Genomic DNA, 18,431 nt, shown 5'->3' with positions numbered 1-18,431 from the left:
CTCATTACCGCCCGAATCACCCCCTCCCCCCTCCCCGTCGGTGGAAAAATTGTCTTCCAAGAAACCAGTCCCTGGTGCCTAAAAGGTTGGGGACTGCTGCTTTAGGTTATTTCTGTTTGCTCAAACTTGTCCTGGATGTTCCTGTTCCTTTGCAAATTAAACTATTGAAACCTTATCCTTCTTTAAAGTCCCAGGTCAAATTCTCTCTCCTCCAGGGGTAGCTGAGATGCTGACAGAACTATACAAGAGTAGAAATTATTGTCATGATAATGATGTATTAATTATTTATGTGCCAAAGGATACCACACTAGGAAGGATTTGATAAATAGTAGCTAGTGGGTTTTTTAGTTCAACCGCCCGCTGAGTCTTAGTCCTGCTTACTCTTGAGAGAAACTTGACTCACATATGCTGGCCTTTTATACAAAAATGGATAAAGCCCAAACAGTCTATCTAAGGCTGTCGCAAAAAAGCCACCATGAACAGCTATTTGTGCTGTCACAATGCTTTCCCAGAGTACTATAGCCATGTAATGGGCCCCAGCTATGCAGTCTTACGTGATGTCCTCAGGGTTTTAGATGTGGAATATACTGAGTGTCTCAGAAGCCTATCAGAGTTGTCAATAACCTGTACCTGGAAATTTTCCACATGAAATTTCCCCCAAGAAGTTTCTTAATCTTGCCCCTAATGCCCCAGCTCTATGAGTTATTTTTGCCATCTGTTTCTTATATGATTCAAAACACAAGTTATCTATAAAATAACACCTGACACTTAAAAAAAAAACTTGTAGAAAACATTCTATCTCAATTCCAAGGATAGATGTGATTCTTCTTTTTTTTACTGCAACACCCGCCAGGAATTGTCTTAGATTTAACTAGACATTCATTTTTATTTTATTTTTTAATTGAAGTATAGTTGACATACAATATTGTATTAGTTTCAGGTATACAACATAGTCGTTCAACATTCACATACATTATGAATATTGTAATCAACATGATAAGTTTAGAAATCATCTGTCATCATACAAAGTTATTGCAGTATTGTTGACTGTACTTCCTATGCTGTATATTATATACCTGTGACTTATTTATTTTATAATTAGAGTTTGTACCTCTTAATTCCCTCTGCCCAACTCCCCACCTTCTACTCCTCTGGCGACCACCGGTTTGTTCTCTATATCTGTGAGTCAGTTTCTGTTTTGTTATATTCATTTGTTTGTTTTAATTTTTAGATCCCACATATACGTGAAATCATATGGTGTTTGTCTTTGTCTGATTTATTTCACTTAGCATAATACCTCCAGGTCCATCCATGTTGTCGTAAATGGCAAGATTTCATTCTTTTTTATGGCTGAGTAATATTCCGTTGCATATATATACCACATCTTCTTTATTCATTCATTTATCGATGGACACTTAGGTTGCATCCATATCTTGACTATTATAAATAATGCTGTGATGAGCATAGGGTTGCAGATATCTTTTCAAATTAGTGTTTTTGTTTTCTTTGGATAAATACCCAGCAGTGACGTTGCTGGGTTGTATGGTAGTTCAATTTTATTTTTTTGAGGAGTCTTCATACTTGTTTTCATGGTGGCCACACCAACAGTTCATAAGCGCTCCCTTGTTTCCACATCCTCACCAATACTTGCTATTTCCTGTCTTTTTGATAATAGCCATTCTGACAGTGTGAGGTAATATCTCATGGTGGTTTTAATTTGCATTTCCCTGGTTATTAGTGATTAGTGTTGCCATATGTATGTCTCCCTTGGAAAAATGTCCATTTGAGTCCTCTGCCCATTTTTTAATTGGGTTGTTTGTTTTTTGATGTTGAGTTGTGTGAATTCTTCGTATGTTTTCAATAGTAACACCTTAATGGATATATGATTTGCAAATATCTTCTCCCATTCAGTAGGTTGCCTTTTTGTTTTGTTGCTTGTTTCCTTCACTGTGCAAAATTGATGTTGTCTCATTTGCTTATTTTTGCTTTTGTTGCCTTTGCCTGAGGAGACAGAACCAAAAAGTGTTGCTAAGACTGATGTCAAAGAGTGTAGTGCCTAAATTTTCTTCCAGGAGTTCTACGGTTTCAGGTCTTACATTTAGTTCTTTAATCCATTTTGAGTTTATTTTTGTATATGATGTAAGAAAGAAGTTCTGTTTCATTCTTTGGCATGTACCTGTTCAGTTTTCCCAATACCATTTGTTGAAGAGACTGTCATTTCCCCACTGTATGTTCTTGGCTCCTTCACTGTAAATTAATTGACCATATAAGCATGGGTTTGTTTCTGGACTTTCTATTCTGTTCAGTTAATCTGTGTGTCTGTTTTGTGCCAAAATCATACTGTTTTGATCACTATAAATTTGTCATGTAGACTGAAATCAAGGAGCAAGATACCTCTAGCTTTGTTCATCTGTTTAAAGATTGCTTTGGCCTTTTGGGGTCTTTTGTGGTTCTATACAAATTTTAAGATCATTTGTTCCAGTTCTATAAAAAATGCCATTGGTATTTTGATAGGAATTGCATTGAATCTGTATGCTTTTGCTTTCGGTAGTATGGACATTTTAACAATATTAAATCTTCTAATTCATGAGCAAGGTATATTTTTCCATTTATTCATGCTCTCTTTGATTTCTTTCAGCATTATCTTATATTTTTCTGAGTACAGATCTTTCACCTCTTTGGTTAAATTTATTCCTAGGTATTTTATTCTTTTTGATGAAATTTCAAATGGGACTGTTTTCTCAACTTCTTTTTTCTGATAGTTTGTGATTAGTGTATAGAAATGCAGTAGATTTCTGTATATTGATTTTATATCCTACAACTTTACTGAATACATTTATTAGTTATTGTTTAAGCTTTTGGTTTTTGGTGGAATCTTCAGGGTGTTCTACATATAGTATCATGTCATCTGCAAATAGTGACAGTTTTACTTCTCTTTTTCCAATCTAGATGCCTTTTATCTCTTTTTCTTGTCTGATTGTTGTGACTAGGACTTCCAACACTAAGTTGAATAAAAGTGACAATATTGGGCATCCTTGTCTTGTTCCTCATCTTAGATGAAAAACTTTCAGCTTTTCACCATTGAGTATGGTGTTACCTGTAGATTTTTCTTATATGCCCTTTATTATGTTGAGGTATGTTCCCTCTATACCCATTTTGTAGAAAGTTTTTTTTATCATAAATGGATATTGAATTGGTTGTATGCTTTTTCTGCATCTCGAGATAATCATATAATTTTTGTCCTCTGTTTTGTTAATGTCATGTATCATGTTGATTGAATTGTGGATATTGAACCATCCTTGCATCCCTGGAATAAATCCAACTTGATCATTGTGTAATATCCTTTTAATGTATTGTTGAATTCAGTTTACAAATATTTTGTTGAGGATTTTTGTGTCAGTGTTTATCAGGGATATTGGCTTGTAATTTTCTTTTCTTTCTTTTTTTTGTAGTCTTTATCTGGTGATGCTGACCTTATAGATTGAGTTTGGAAGCATTTCTTCCTCTTCAATTTTTGGAATAGTTTGAGAAGGATAGGTATTAACTCTTCTTTAAGTGTTTGGTAGAATTCACCTGTGAAGCCATCTGATCCTGTACTTTTGTTTGTTTGGAGTTTTTTTTATTATTAATTCAATTTTATTGCTAAACATCAGTATGTTCAGATTTTCTATTTCTTCCTGATTCTGTCTTGGAATATTGTATGTTTCTAGATATTTATTCATTTCTTCTAGTTTCTCAAATATGTTGGCATCTAACTGTTCATAGTAATTTCTTATGGTCCTTTGTATTCTGTGGTATTGGTTGTAACTTATCTTTCATTTCTGATTTTATTTATTTAAGCTGTCTCTTTTTTTCTCAGTGAGTCTGGATATCAATTTTGTTTATTGTTTCAAAGAACCAGCTCTTAGTTTCATTTACCTTTTCTATTGTTCTTTTAGTTTCTATTTTATTTATTTATACTCTGATCTTTATTAATTCTTTCATTCTGTTAACTTTGGGCTTTGTTTATTCTTTCTCTGGTTCCTTCAGATGTAAGGTTACATTTTTTAAGATTTTTGTTGTTTACTAAGGTAGGACTGTATTGTTACAAACTTCTTTCTTAAAACTGCTTTTGCTGCATCCCATAGATGTTGGAACATTGTGTTTCCATTTTCATTTGTCTCAAGGTATTTTTTTTATTTCCTCTTTGATTTCTTTGTTGACCCATTGGTTGTTCAGTCACCTGTTGTTAACCTCCACTTGTTTGTGTTTTTTTTCTTCATGTAATTGATTTCTAGTTTTATGCCACTCTGGTCAGAAATGATGCTTGGTATGATTTCAATCTTCTTAAACTTATTGAGACTTATTTTGTGGCCTAGTATGTGATCTCTACTGGAGAATGTTCCATGTGTACTTGAAAGGAATGTGTATTCTGCTGTTTAGGGGTAGAATGTTTTATGTATATTTGTTTATCTTATCTAATATGTTGTTTAAGGTCAATAGTTCCTTACTGATTTTCTTTCTAGATGATCTATCCATTGATGTAAGTGGGGTATTAAAGTCCCCTACTGTTATTGTATTTCTGTCGATATCTCCCTTTATGTTTGTTAATATTTTCTTTATGTATTTATATGCTCCTATGTTGGGTGCATAGATAATTACAAGTGTTATATGCTCTTGATAGATTTATTCCTTTATTGTTAAGTAATGCTTTTCTTTGTCTCTTGTAACAGCCTTTAAGGTCTATTTTGTCTGATATAAGTATTGCTATCCCCAATTTCTTTTCCTTTTCATTTGCATGGAATATATTTTCCCATCCCTTCCTTTTCAGTCCGTGTGTGTCTTTAGATCTGAAGTGAACATCTTGTAGGCAGCATATATATTCGTCTTGTTTTTGTATCCATTCAGCCACTCTATGTCTTTTGATTGGAGCATTTACTCCATTTACATTTAAAGTTATTATTGATAGGTATGTACTTATTGCCATTTTGTTAATTGTTTTCTGTTTATTTTTACAGTTCTCTGTTCTTTTTTCCTTTCGTTCTCTTCTCTCATGATTTGATGACTTTCTTTAGTGTTGTATTTGTGTTCCTTTCTCTTTATTTATTTACTTATTTTTGTGTATCTGTTATAGGTTTTTGGTTTGTGGTTGACATGTGGTTCATATATTATGACACATGTATATATCAGTCTATTTTAAGTTGGTGGTTTCTCAAGTTTGGGTGCATTCTAAAAGCACTATATTTTACTCCTCTGGGCTACCATGTTTATGTTTCTAATGCCATATTTTACATATTTTGTGTATTGCTTAACTAGTTATTTTTGGCATAGATAACATTACTACTTTTGTCTTTTAAACTTCATACTAGCTTTATAGGTGGTTGATCCACTACCTTTACTATTTGTTTGCCTTTACCAGTGAGATTCTTTCTTTATCATTTTCTTGTTTCTAGTTATTGCCTTTCCTTTCCATTTAAAGAAATCCCTTTAACATTTCTTTTAAGGATGGTTTAGTGGTAATGAACTCCTTTAGCTTTTGGCTGTCTGGGAAAACTCTTTATCTCTCTTTCAATTCTGAATGATAACCTTGATGGGTAGAGTATTCTTGGTTGTACGTTTTTTCCTTTCAGTACTTTGAATATATTGTGTCAGTTCCTTCTGGCCTATAAAGTTTCTGCTAAAAATTGGCTGGAAGTCTTATGGATATTTTCTTGTATATAATTAGATGTTTTTCTCTTATTATTTTTAAGATTCTCTCTTTAACTTTTGACCTTTTTATTATCATGTGTCTTAGTATCTTCATATTTTGGGGACTCTCTGTGATTCCTGGACTTGTATATCTGTTTCCTTCACCAAGTTATGAAAGTTTTCAGTCATTATTTCTTCAAATACCTTTTCTGTCCCTTTCTTTCTCTCTTCTCCTTCTAGGATCCCTATAATGTGAATGTTAGGAAACAGTGTTGTTCCAGAGGTCCCTTAAACTATCCTCATTTCTAAAAATTATTTTTCTTTTTTTACTATTCCAATTCTGTGATTTCCACTACCCTGCCTTCAAGATTGCTGATCCATTTTTCTGCATCCTCTACTTTGCTGTTGATTACCTCTAGTGTATTTTATTATTTCAGTTATTGTATTTTCCAGTTCTGCTTGGTTCTTTTTATATTTTCTATCTCTTTGTTGGAGTTCTCACTGAGTTCATCCATTCTTCCTCCAAGTTTGGTTAGTATCTTTATAACTATAACTTTGAACTCTTTATCTGGTAAATTGCTGATCTCCATTTTGTTTAGTTCTTTTTCTTAGGTTTTGTCTTGTTCTTTCATTTGGAAGGTATTTGTCTCTTCATTTTACCTAACTCTATGTATTAGGTTTATCAGCCACATCTCCCAGTTTTGAAAGAATGAGTTTGTGTAGAAGTTGTCCTCTGGGCCCAGTGATACACTCCTCCTTGGTCTCCAGAGCCAGGATCTCCAAGGATGTACCTTGTGTGGGCTGCATGTGTCCTCCTGTTGTGGTTTGGCTGTGATTGCTATGTGCATGCTGGTTGGCCTGGCTTCTGGCCCAGATATCTACAAGGCCTGGCCATGACTACTGCAGGTGTGCTGATGTACAGGGGTGATTCCCAGCATGACTGGCTGTGAGACTTGGCCAAGACTGCTCTGGGCATGCTGGTGTGCCAGTCTGGTCCCCCAGAGTGAGAGCCACTTTGGAGGTGTCGCCTGGGGCAGGCAGCTTGGCTGGAGGCTGATCCACAGGGAAATGCTTGGGTGGGGTGCACAGTGTTAGCTAGGGTGATGGAGAGTGACAGAAATGGCACCTGCCAGCATTGGGCCAGCTAGGTGGAAGGAAAGTTTTAAAAAATGGTACCCACCAGTGCTACTGTCCCTGTAGAAAGTTCCACCAGATCCCTTCCCCTCTAGGGGAAATTAGTCAGTGAATCTCCTTCATGTAAGGCCTAGGTGTCAAACTGTTGCCTTGTACTGGGACTTGGAGTGAGTGAGTTTACACATGAGACTTTCAAGAGTGGAATCTGGTTTCCCACAGCCCTCTGGCCCTCTTGAACATAAGTCCCTCTGTTTTTCAGAGACAGACATTATGGGGGCTCATGTTCTCAGTACAGGTCCCCTGGGCTGGGGAGCCACATGTGGGCCTTGGACCTCTTGCTCCTCAGGAGGGACCTCGGTGGTTGTGATATCGCTCCTGCTTGTGGGTCACTGCAAGTTGGGGGGGGCTGTTCTGATTAGACTGTGACTCTGCCCCTCTTACCCATCTCAGTGTGGCCTTTTCTTTATATCCTTGGTTCTAGAAAATATTTTCTGCTAGTCTTCAGGGTTTTATAGAGATAGTTGTTTTATATGTAGTTGTAGTTTTGGTGTGTCTGTGGGAGGAGAGCTCAGGATCTTCCTACTCTGCCATCATGATCAAGGCTCTTAACTAGACATTCAGACTCACCAGACTTTCATAAGCTACCCTTGACATTAGTCTAATCAGAGGATGTAGGATAAAACCACAGCTGGAGTCCTTGCAGCAGTCTATACAGCAGTCTACACAGCTACCCATGGTCAACTCCCTTACAAGGAAGTGAAATCCACATTGAACTGCTGCCTTGGCTTAAAATCCTTATGCCTGAGAGGAGCCAGGATCTCTTGTGACATCTCCATAGGCATGGCTTCTAGATTCCCCACAGAGGACAGACCAGGGTCACCACATTCAGAGAAGCCCAAAGTTTGGCATCATATCAGGGATTTACTGTTCTCTCAGGTTAGATTCAATTTATCTCACATTTTTTTTGGTCATAATCAATGTTGCTCAATAACATAGTTAACACGTATAATCTTTGTTCATTTCCAAGGAAACAACAAGGAAGTGAACCAAAAATCAGACCCTCACATAGAAGGGGTAAGTTTTTGACCCTTTGCCCAAACTTAGGGACTTTTATAACTGCTAAATTTCTGAATTTTTATAACTGCTTTAATTTTTTTGGGTTGATTGCTAGGAAATTTGAAGCACTCTGACTAGAAGGCAAGGTACAGAGTGAAGGATTTATGATCACCTAGCATTCATTTCCTTAGATGATAGTTGAATGTTGTATCACTTCCAACTTTTTGAGGTAGTATAAAATAGTAGTTTCACAATTTTCAGGAACTTTTTGAAAGGTAAATACTATAGTTTCCTTAATTAGAACAATGACTATGAGCCAAATCTCTTTAATTATGCTATCTCATGGAATCTTCACAATGATAGGAAGTAACCCCATTTTATTAATGTGACATTAGGACTCTTACTAGATTTAACCATTTGTCTGTTTCCTATAGACAAACCCATGCATGTTATTAATCAGATGATTTAAGGTATTGCTTCTTGTACTAAATTAAGTGTACATGATTATCAAAAGTTGTACAATTTTATCATATTTTCATTTAACATTATATCATAAACATTCCCAATAAATTTACCTAGCTTTAATGATCATCATTTATAAATACTTGCATACTCTTCTAAAATATTAAAATAAAATAATTTACTTAATAGTACCCTGTTCTCACACATATATTTTATTTCCAGTGTTTTAATTCCATAGTTAATGTTTCCAGGACATCTTCTTGCATATAATTTCTTTTTTTGAGTGGGGGGTGGGTTGCTTTCTAGTTATTCCTTTTGCAATTTCTTCTGTTGTAATGCAGAGAAAATGATCATCTCTTCTGAGATCTGATAAAGCACATTGTATTGTGCTAATTTTACCATGATTTGACTTTTTTATATTTAAATTTTTACTCTGTATGAGATACTTTACTTTTCAGAGAAAAATATGGATGACTTTGTTCTTTTTCATATTGCTAACCCAAAAGTTCAGTTCATATTTAAAATAATCATTTTCTACTTATTTTCAAAAGTGTAATTGTAATATAGAATGTTCTTATATATTTTTGGGCTAATTCTAATCTTTCTCTCCTCTAATCCACTGTAGAATATATCCATTTCAATAGTAGTGACATGGAGTTTTATTTATTGTTTCTGTATAACACATTCTATTACCTGCTATGGTAGTCCTTCCTTTCCCCCTACACACTGGTGATGTTATTTTAGTATATTACATGCTATTTTCCTTGTTTATTTTTCAAAGTAAATTTCAGAATCATTTGGCTAAGTTTCACACACACACACAGACAAAAGTCTTTATCAGATTTTAACTGAGTTCCATTAACTCTACAAATTAACTAGATTAGACATGATTGCAACATTTAGTTCTCCTTTTCTGGAATAAGCACACTTATCTACATGTTTCTCTCTACTTCTCTCTCTCTGTCTTTGTCTTAAACTTCTTTTATTTTGTCTTTTTCTTAAACTGGGTTATTCATACCTCTTTAATTATTTCTTTTCTTTTCTTTCTTTCTTTTTTTTTTTTTTTTTACTTTTGCTATTCTGAATGAAACACCTTCTAAAAAATTTTTATTTAATTTCTGGCTGTACCAGCACACCAAGTATAATTTTTTGGTGTAATTATTTTACATTCATACATTTATATATTTCTTACTATCTCAAAAATCTTAGCAGTTTTATAATAATTTTAGGTATGTTACAATAATTTCAAAAATAATTATTTTTTAAATTTCTAATACTTAACTTGATAATACTAGTTTTCATCCTTACTTAGTTTCCCAGAACTCTTCAAGTAACACTGCAGAATAGTAACATACTTATTTTATACTTAATTTAAAATTATTCATTTTAAAAGTGAATGGTGGGATGTATATTCTTTGATAAAAAATAATTTTTTAAATAATGTAGATATTTTATCACAGAGTTGGTTTTGTTTTAGGAAAAGAGCTTCTCTAACAATTAAAGATAAATTATTCTATTTCTCATATATTTATTAAAAGGGTAAAAGTTATCAAATATATTTTTTGAATCTATTGAAATAATCATGTGATTTCTTTTATTTAGCTTTTTTGCATTGTGCATTGCATTTACACATTTCCTAATGTTGAGCTACTCTGATTTATACTCTGAATTAATATTCCTGATATAATATACTTGGTCAAGGTGTAAGAACCATGTTTTTAAGAGTTTTTTTTAATAACTGGGAGTAAATTCACAGGTGGGTGACCAAGATGGTGAAAGATATGGAAATGACATCATATGAAAAGTAGAATATTTAGTCTGGAGAAGAGCTCACTTAAATTATCCCTCTTCTGAGGAAGAACAGTGGCTGATATTTAAGTTTAAAAAACTTTTATGTTAAAAGATTATTTTTTGTTCAAAATTTTTCTAGAGAGAAGAACTAAATGAAAAGTTACAGAAATATAGATTTAGTAGCATTTTTTATATTAAGTACAGAGCTTTAAAATTTAAATGTCCTGGTTCATAAACAAGTGAGCCTTCTCATCAGTATAAATGTTGAAGCAGAAACTGGATGACCTCTGATCTATAGAAAAGCTTCTGCATTGGTTTGAAGGTTGGTCTGGATGAACATTAAGGTCCTTTCCAATTGCAAAACTATAAATCTATAGTGGTTAAAAAACACATTATGCTACATTATCTCTATAAATGATTTTTTAAACTGTTGTGGTAGGCAGAATTCTAATATGGCTCCCCAATTCTTTGCTCTTGGTGTAGTTAGATAGGAGGGTAGAAAACCAAGCTGTCATAGACATCTCACTAGTAAGGCAGTACAGAGTGCCTCAAAAGATCAGAGGGAAAGAAAAGCCTCAGGAACTTAGATATCTGGACAGAGCAAATAATTTAAACTGGAAAAAAGAAGGCACTAAAGTAGTCTTAAAGAGACTACAAGAGTTGGCAGAAAGGTAATTTTCAGAAGGGTATTAAAACTAATGATAACCATATTTTAACTAGAAGTAAAAGTCTGAATAGAAGAAGGCGGAATAAAAGTTAAGTTCTATTTAGAATACGTGACCAGAGACTATATAATAGTGGAGGGCAGCCCCTGAGCAGGGAGGAGAGGATGGCCAATGGTCAAAGACTTCTAACTCCTAAATTCATGAAGAAGACCTTAATGTATTTTAGGAAGTATTACTTTGCCTGCTTTAACAGGGTTGTTGTGGTTTTTAAATAGCAAGTAGGACCAAATACTGTATGTACTGTTTTCGTTAATATTTATTCATGTACAGTTTATTATAGGTGCAATGTCAAAATAAAACATGTGTCCACTTTATTTTTTAAAGAGTACTTGGGAAAGTATTAAGTCGTATAACGCTGCTTCCTTCATTTACTGCCTGTTGAATGAAAAACCATAGTAGCTTAAGATAAGGCACTCACATCATCTAATAAAATCTTTCTCAGAAGAAGTCTTGATCTCTTGGAGGTAATTGGGAAAAGATTTCTATAATTTGCTATGAGATCTTGTTGGTTCACACTCTTGGGCATTCCTTGGGTAAAATCTGAAACTGGCCCTGGTACCCAGCGGGCAAGGAGAGATGGAAGAAAGAGGTGGACCACTTCAGATTGGTAGGTAATGGTTTTAATAAGCAAAGAAACTTACATATGAGGCTTGTCTTGGGTGGCCGCAAGACAGGTAGATCTCTGCACCTGCCCACCAGAATCTTAAAAGTTTATATAGAGGCCTTAACAGGGTTCAGTCCCTGGAAGCTGCATCAGCGTAATGGCTCTGGCTATAGAATGATGGGCAGAATGTATATTCCAAGGACAGGGGAGAAGGAGAGGAGGCTCAGATTGCCTGTGTCCAGTTCATTGGTCATCCAGCAGTCACATCCTCTCAATTACTTCCTTCATCAGACCTCAGGATGTTTTCAGAGATAGAAGCATCACAATGTCCTATCAATACAATAGCTAATTACAATGACTACTATGAATGAATTGTGTGGTAGTGAGCGTTCATTCAGAGTTGTTCCTTTTTTCCTGTCCTGGGGATGGATTCCCTGTGGACGGAACACACTTGCCTGCCACACTGACTTTGGGGGTTGCCCATGTGACTCACTGTGGCCAATTAAAAGTGTGCAGGAGTGATAGTGTGTGAGGTCTGAGCAAATTTCCTCCAGCTTTCTCATACTTCTGCTATCCACAGTGAGAAGAGCATGCCCAAGACGTGCATTGTTCTTTCATCCTGAATCTCAGATAGAGAGATTTATGGAGCAAATCTGAATCCAAACTACACATGGGAGCCAAGTGCACTTGAACTGCACAGCTAAGCTCAAACCCATTCAACAGAGCCACAGACAACATGAAGATTCCTGAACAAGAAGCAAATGTTTGCTCTCGCAAACCACTGAGATTTCAAGATAGTTATAGCTTCCTTTTTTAAGCAAAACCTGACTAATACAAATGTCTAATTTCCTAGGTACTAGGAGCTCTATTTTTCTTATTTTAACCCTTCAAAACGATTATAATAAACTATTATAACAATATTATCATTATTAAAATAAAGTGATACTAATATCTCAACGTTAGAAATGAAAAGACAGGCTCAGAAGGATGAAAAAATTTAACTTATGCCATGCAGGTAATCTGTGGTTTAATTGACATTGGAATCTGAATTGTGTCTGAATCTAACAGCTGTTTTCTTTCTACTTCTTGCAATATATTTAGGAAGGGGTTCTTAATTGTTTTCCTTGTGCCCATTAAAGAGCCGTGGTCAAATATGCTTCATGTTCTGAGAGTCAGAAGTTTTTCTGTATTTGGAAAAAGAGATGTTAGCTTTTTGAACTAAACAGCATTTTTTTAGTATGACTATACATAGGAAGGTGTTTGCAAATGCATAAATTTTGGCTGTTAATGAATTATAACATAAAAATGTACATTGAAGTTACTTCAAAAGTGCAATCCATGCGAAAGGATAATATGTGGCCACCATAGGCAATAAGTGGAGATGAGATGAGAACATCATTCTGTTACACTTACATTAGCTGTAATCACATTTTGTAGCTGAGGCTCTTATGAGGGCTGCCAACTAACATTTTAGGTAAATGAAGAGCTAGGATATATAGCCTTCAGAAAGCAGGCACCTCTCCTGTCAAATAGGTAATTACAGAGGCTATGACTCCATTAGGAAAATGGTGGCCAATCAATGTAAACCCTAAGAGCTCAGATCCTTTGTAATTGATTGAGAGATTCAATGACTTCAGTGCAATTGAGTTTCAAATGTAAGAAGCAAATATTTGGCCAGATGGCTGCCATGAATTCCAGAGGGAGTGTATGAATTTTAATGAGAGAGATGGCTACACAATTTGAGTCACATGTGCTAATACTGAATGAAATATGCAGATCAATATTGAAACTGCAACCTGGGGTATCCAAGCTTTCATTTGTTATATCCTAATACTCATGTTTATTTCTGCAGGTATGCAATTGCTTATCATACAAGTTCTAGAGGAACTTGTTAATGCAAACACAATTGATATTTGGGATTATAGCCTACTTCTTATTTCTGCCAAGATGACCCATTACATAGTTTAGGATAATTGAGAGGTTCTATTTCAGAAGTATCCAGTTTGTGCAAGCAAGATATATTTAGGTTTATTCATTCACTTAGATCCTGTGAATAAGATGCAGGGATTGGGGATAATCCATAGATGAATCAGACATGATTCTGTCCTAGAAGAGCTTAAAATAATTTATTTAGCTGTGCATTTATGTGTACTTTCTCTATATGTACTATATTGTACAATAAAAGTGTATAAAAGATATACAAGAGCTAAAACATATATTTTTATCAGATCCTGTAGAATATGTTAAATCTATGAACCTATTATTTTCTCCAAACTTTCATAGCAACCTTAGGAGATAGATGATGTTACTTTTTCACCATACAGATGGAAGAACAAGACAGGTAAAAAAAGTTTATGGTCACAGAGCTGGGAAATGGCAGAGCCAGGTTACAAAGCTAGATTTGCCTGCCTTCACCCTGAGCTCTTAACTCTATGCTAGTAAAGGCTTAAGTCCCTTTGAGGAAGAATTGTTTCTGACGGTTATGTCAGTGACGTTGCAATGGCTAAATATTCTGATCCAGCTAATGATGTTAGTCGTTCTTAAAGAGGTGATGAACCTATTCTGCTGGTATTGGGTCTCTTGGCTCTCAGCCAAGGGATTTCCATGGTAACTTGACTGGGGCTTCTAAACTGACAGTTGGGTTTATCCACAGTCTCCTCTTTAGAGCCCATGTGTGTCCTGGGGTGGGGGGCACTGGGTCCCAACTAATGGAAACTTCTAGTTCTCTTTTCCTCCTCTGACTGCAAGGAGGAAGCATATTGCTCTGTAGCTCCATGGTTCTGTTATTTCAGGAGCTTGGTTGCTTTTTTCTACCACTGGGTCCTTTCCCTCTCAGAAAGTGCTCTTCCCCCAGTTCTTTATGCAACTTGCTCTTTCCCTGCTCTGCACCAGAGCTTGGAACTCCAGGGGATGTTGAGAGAAACAGACTTGGCCAAGCTATGGAGACAAAGATTCTTTTATACTTTTCTCCATAGTGATGGGCACAATTTGCCTTACAATTTTGCAACGAATGCCATCCAAATGATTCTTCCAGAAAATAAGGATTTATTTGGAGGTCATTTGCTGGCTCTATTTCTAGACATAGAAGTGGCTGGCATTTTCAGTTCTCACCTCTCTGGTTTTAAAAAAACAGTTTGCCTCACTAGGCATTCTGCCACATACCGTAAACAGTGAGGCTCTGCTTTAACCCCCAAAAGTTCCATCAACAGCTGTTTGTGTCCTTCAATGACTTAGTATTCAGTAAAACAAAATAAAACTGCACTGTGCAGGCCATGGTAATCAGTGTCCTACTGTGCTGGCCACACACAGTCATTCTCTCCAGCTGTGCACATCACATTAAATTCATTCATTTAATGACGTTAAAAATGAAATGGAGCATATCTGGGGGCATGGGGGCTGGAATCCACATTAGGAGAAATAATTCAAGGAATTGGGCATGTTTACAGGGGAGAAGTGGAGACAAAAGTAGCAGGATGGCTCCCTGAGTCACGATGGGAGGATCTGCCAGGTGGTAGGTAGAGGAAGATTGTAGCTGAATGTGAGTAGATTTTAGCTAATGTACCAAGGGAGATGTCCCGCAAAAGAAATGGACTGCCTTAGGAGCCGTGAGTGCTGTCAGTAAAGGTGTTTAAACGCTAGGGAGTCAGCCATCTGTTACAGAGGTTAGATACAGGGTTCTTACAATATGGGTATAATCATATGTGGAGTTGTCTCAGAAGTCAACAGCTACAGTTTCCACAGGAAATATCTTCTGAGCTTTAATCAGTTAATGTAGAACTTTAAGACAATGGCCCACTTGAAATTGGGAGTTTCATATATAAAATTGTATGTTTTCTATGACTAGGAAAAAATGGGAAGAAATTTTTGGACTACATCACTGACCTAGGAAAGAAATCTAAGGCTGAATTGGTATTCAAAGTTTTCAGGCATTATAAAACTTGAGGCTCAGAAAAGAGCGTGGGGATTTTATTTCTTTATTTCCTTAATCATGTTAGACAGTGTCTATATTTTTTGTTAACTCTCTTGCTAAATTGTATAGTTGCCATGATATGCCATGTGAAGTCCATAAGAAGTCACTTTGCAGTTGAGTCAATAAATGATGTGGCACAGACCAGTTTAACCCAGAATTTGATCAAGAATTTGTGCTTTGAGTGTTACGTGTGGAAAGAAAGAAAATACGCTTTGAGACATTGCTTTCTGAAAACTGGTATTGAGTAAACACAGCTTTCACTTACCAGAGGAAGTCTTTTAATCATATAAAAGTGGGGGCACTCCAAACTCTCTTCCTGCTTTTCTGACCTATTTGGTATTGGAAGTTAGAGAGACTTGGTTTTTCTAATCAGTTTTATCTCAATAATCTCTGACTTCAGAGACAGCAGTAACAGAACTAACTGGGCAGAAAAAAATTCCCCTGAGAACCATTTCAATCTGTAAACCCTTGGTAAGCAGTTTAGTTCCAAGGATCTTCAACCCTGGAGGAATCATATCAAGGTTTAATAAACCTAAGCCACAAAAGAGACTTTTAGATCTGCAAGATCTTATTTGAAGGCAAAAGTGAAGACAGTGGGGGGGGGAAGTAGACTTCTGGTTTCAACTGTAGAACAAAAGCCATTGATGGTTTTATTTTTAAACTTAATCACAGCTTAAAAGAGTGATAATTCACCTTAGGTTTTAGACTTTTTTTTTTGGCACGTCTCTGTGCTTGATGACCTGAGCTCCTTACCATCTTAATCATATGCCTCTGAGTAGGTGGATTTGCACAACAGAAGAGTTAATTCTCTCTTTCCAGGACAGGAAAAAAGTTAGATATGGAAATGTGAGTTCCTTTGACTATATTACCCAATTCCTGTGCTTCTCCTGCTTGAAAGATCCATATTTTACATTTGTAATGTGCAAAACACAAAGGTTTCACATCAAAGTTTTCGGTGGTTTAAATTATTTCTTGAGTCTGACCACGAGGGGGTTTTTTCCTCTTTGAAATTTCCACCATTTACAGTCTAGCTCCAAATATTACAAGCTCTGGAATGACTGCTTTTATACTCAGGTTTTAGATATGTCCTTTTCTACTTGTGTATGCATTAGGCATTACAAGCAATACAGAATCTTGGTGAAGTTTCCCTCTTAAAAGGATTCCCTGGGAGTAAGGTATAAATGAGGGGAGAGAGGAGGATGGGAGAGAAGGTGAGCAGGGTGATGGATAAGTCCAAGGGAAAAGCTTGAAGTATTAAAAAATAAATTGCAACTTAGTTGCGTTTTTTAGATTAATCCCATATTGTTCAACTTATTCTTGACCATAGGCATTTTACTCAAACCTGTGACTGTATCATTGTCTCACTTCTCAGCAAGTCTGTCAGCTGGGATCCTACATTTTATAAACAATTTATAGAGGTAACCATTTCCTTTGTGATGGTTTTTCAGACTCCAGGAGTGATTAGATTCAGGGTAATTTTTTTAAAGCTCATTTATATAAATGAGGCAAGTCAAAGTGACAGGAATATATGGAGGGTAATATGAAAAATGATCCTCCGTTTTAAGCACTGGATGATCCTTTACAAAAGAAGTTTCTTATGTGAGTGAATTTATAGCTGGCCTCAAAAAGACTAGTCAGCCCCATCTAATCACTTTAATGCTTTCAAAATGTCTCCTACTTTCTATGTTTTGGAATAATTTCTGGTATAAGTTTAACAGTTCTGAGACCACTCTTGAGTACTTATGATATGCCAGCCACTGTGCTAAGCACTTTTGTATGAATTACATCATTTAATCCTCATAAGAGGGTCATCATTTAATCACACGTGTTGGGTTCTATTATTATTTTGATTTTATAGATGAAGAAGTCATTGAGGCTTGGAGAGGTTAAGTTGCTTACTATCATAGGAAAAATGCTCATACAGCTGGTACGCTGAGGAGCAAAGACTGAAGGCCAGGCAGTCTGACTAATCACTCTGCTTCACTGCCTCATAATCAATTATTTCATTGACCCGTTCATAGATAATGGGAAGGTTAAAGTATATATTATATATCTTTCCATATGTATACAGTATATATACATGCATATGCAATATAATCAGTATTTTCATGATATTTCCTGTCAAAGTTTATGACTTCTTTAGGGGTATATTTTCCTCTCTAGTAATAGGCTATGTGTACTTTTTAATGAAACTAGACAAATAAATGTTGTCCAAATCTCCCTTCTGGCAAGTGTGCTTTATAAGCTCAGTTCCGGGTCAAAAAGTGGTATTGTTTTATTTTCCCTTTAGGCCCTTCGTATTTCCCCAGGGGCTGCGTCAACTTGCTCCTATCACAGGCAGAGACTAGGAGGAAGACTGCATTAACAACTTTTTAACAAATTAACAAACAAAAACAACTGTTCATTTTGAGACCACTTATGAATATGAACTAGGATTAGGTTGTGCTTTGGCAAATGCTTTTCGGTTCGTGTGTGCACGCCCGTGTGTGCCAGGGCACATATATTTTTCACAGCACAAACATTCTGAGTATTTTTTTCGTTTCCAGGCACATTCAAGTAGTGTACAACATGCTGTATGCCTTTCTTCAAGAAACTCATTGATAAATATACAATACCTTTATTATCTGGAATTCTGTTGAACAATATAAACGCCAAAAAATGATCATTTCCCTTTCCAGCCTTCTATCTAAATATGTCCTTTTGTCTCCCTGTTATGATCCCAGCTTTCCCAACTCTCATCTCCTAAAATTTTGATTGATTTTGTTTCAGTTTCTCAGTCTTTATATCTTTTTATTTAACACGTACTCCCCCACCCCTTTCCCATGCATTTGCCCTGCTCTTGGAGCCTCTCCTTCCTTTTTTTTTTTTTCCCCTTGGTAACTCTTATTTATTCTTTAAGAACCAGTTTGGGCAATCTCTTTTCTGGAACGCCTTCCACCATCTTGCTCCTGCCAACTTGGCCCAGACTAGGTTGGGTGAATGCCCTTCTCTGGGCTCCACAGTAAATCAGACAGAGAATAGC

At 35.9% G+C, this 18,431-nt stretch overlaps 1 protein-coding gene across 4 annotated transcripts in view; it reads left to right on the top strand.

The window, feature by feature from the left end:
* Positions 1-18,431, top strand: part of LOC309664770 (uncharacterized protein) — a 274,503-nt gene that overhangs the window by 242,977 nt on the left and 13,095 nt on the right. For 2 of the 4 annotated variants that reach the window (XM_082470544.1, XM_082470543.1), the window contains one exon: positions 7,829-7,875. The exons of 1 other annotated variant lie outside the window; for it this stretch is intronic. In XM_082470544.1, coding sequence (XP_082326670.1) covers positions 7,829-7,875 — 47 coding nt within the window. Of the gene's footprint in view, positions 1-7,828; positions 8,177-18,431 lie in introns of those variants that run through there. One more of the 4 variants, XM_082470541.1, reaches the window with a different exon arrangement.

Source organism: Balaenoptera physalus (assembly GCF_965194825.1).
Source record: "Balaenoptera physalus genome assembly, chromosome: 7".
NCBI classification, from domain to species: domain Eukaryota; kingdom Metazoa; phylum Chordata; class Mammalia; order Artiodactyla; family Balaenopteridae; genus Balaenoptera; species Balaenoptera physalus.
Note: the sequence above shows the minus strand (reverse complement) of the source record. Positions and strands in the feature narration are given on the sequence as shown.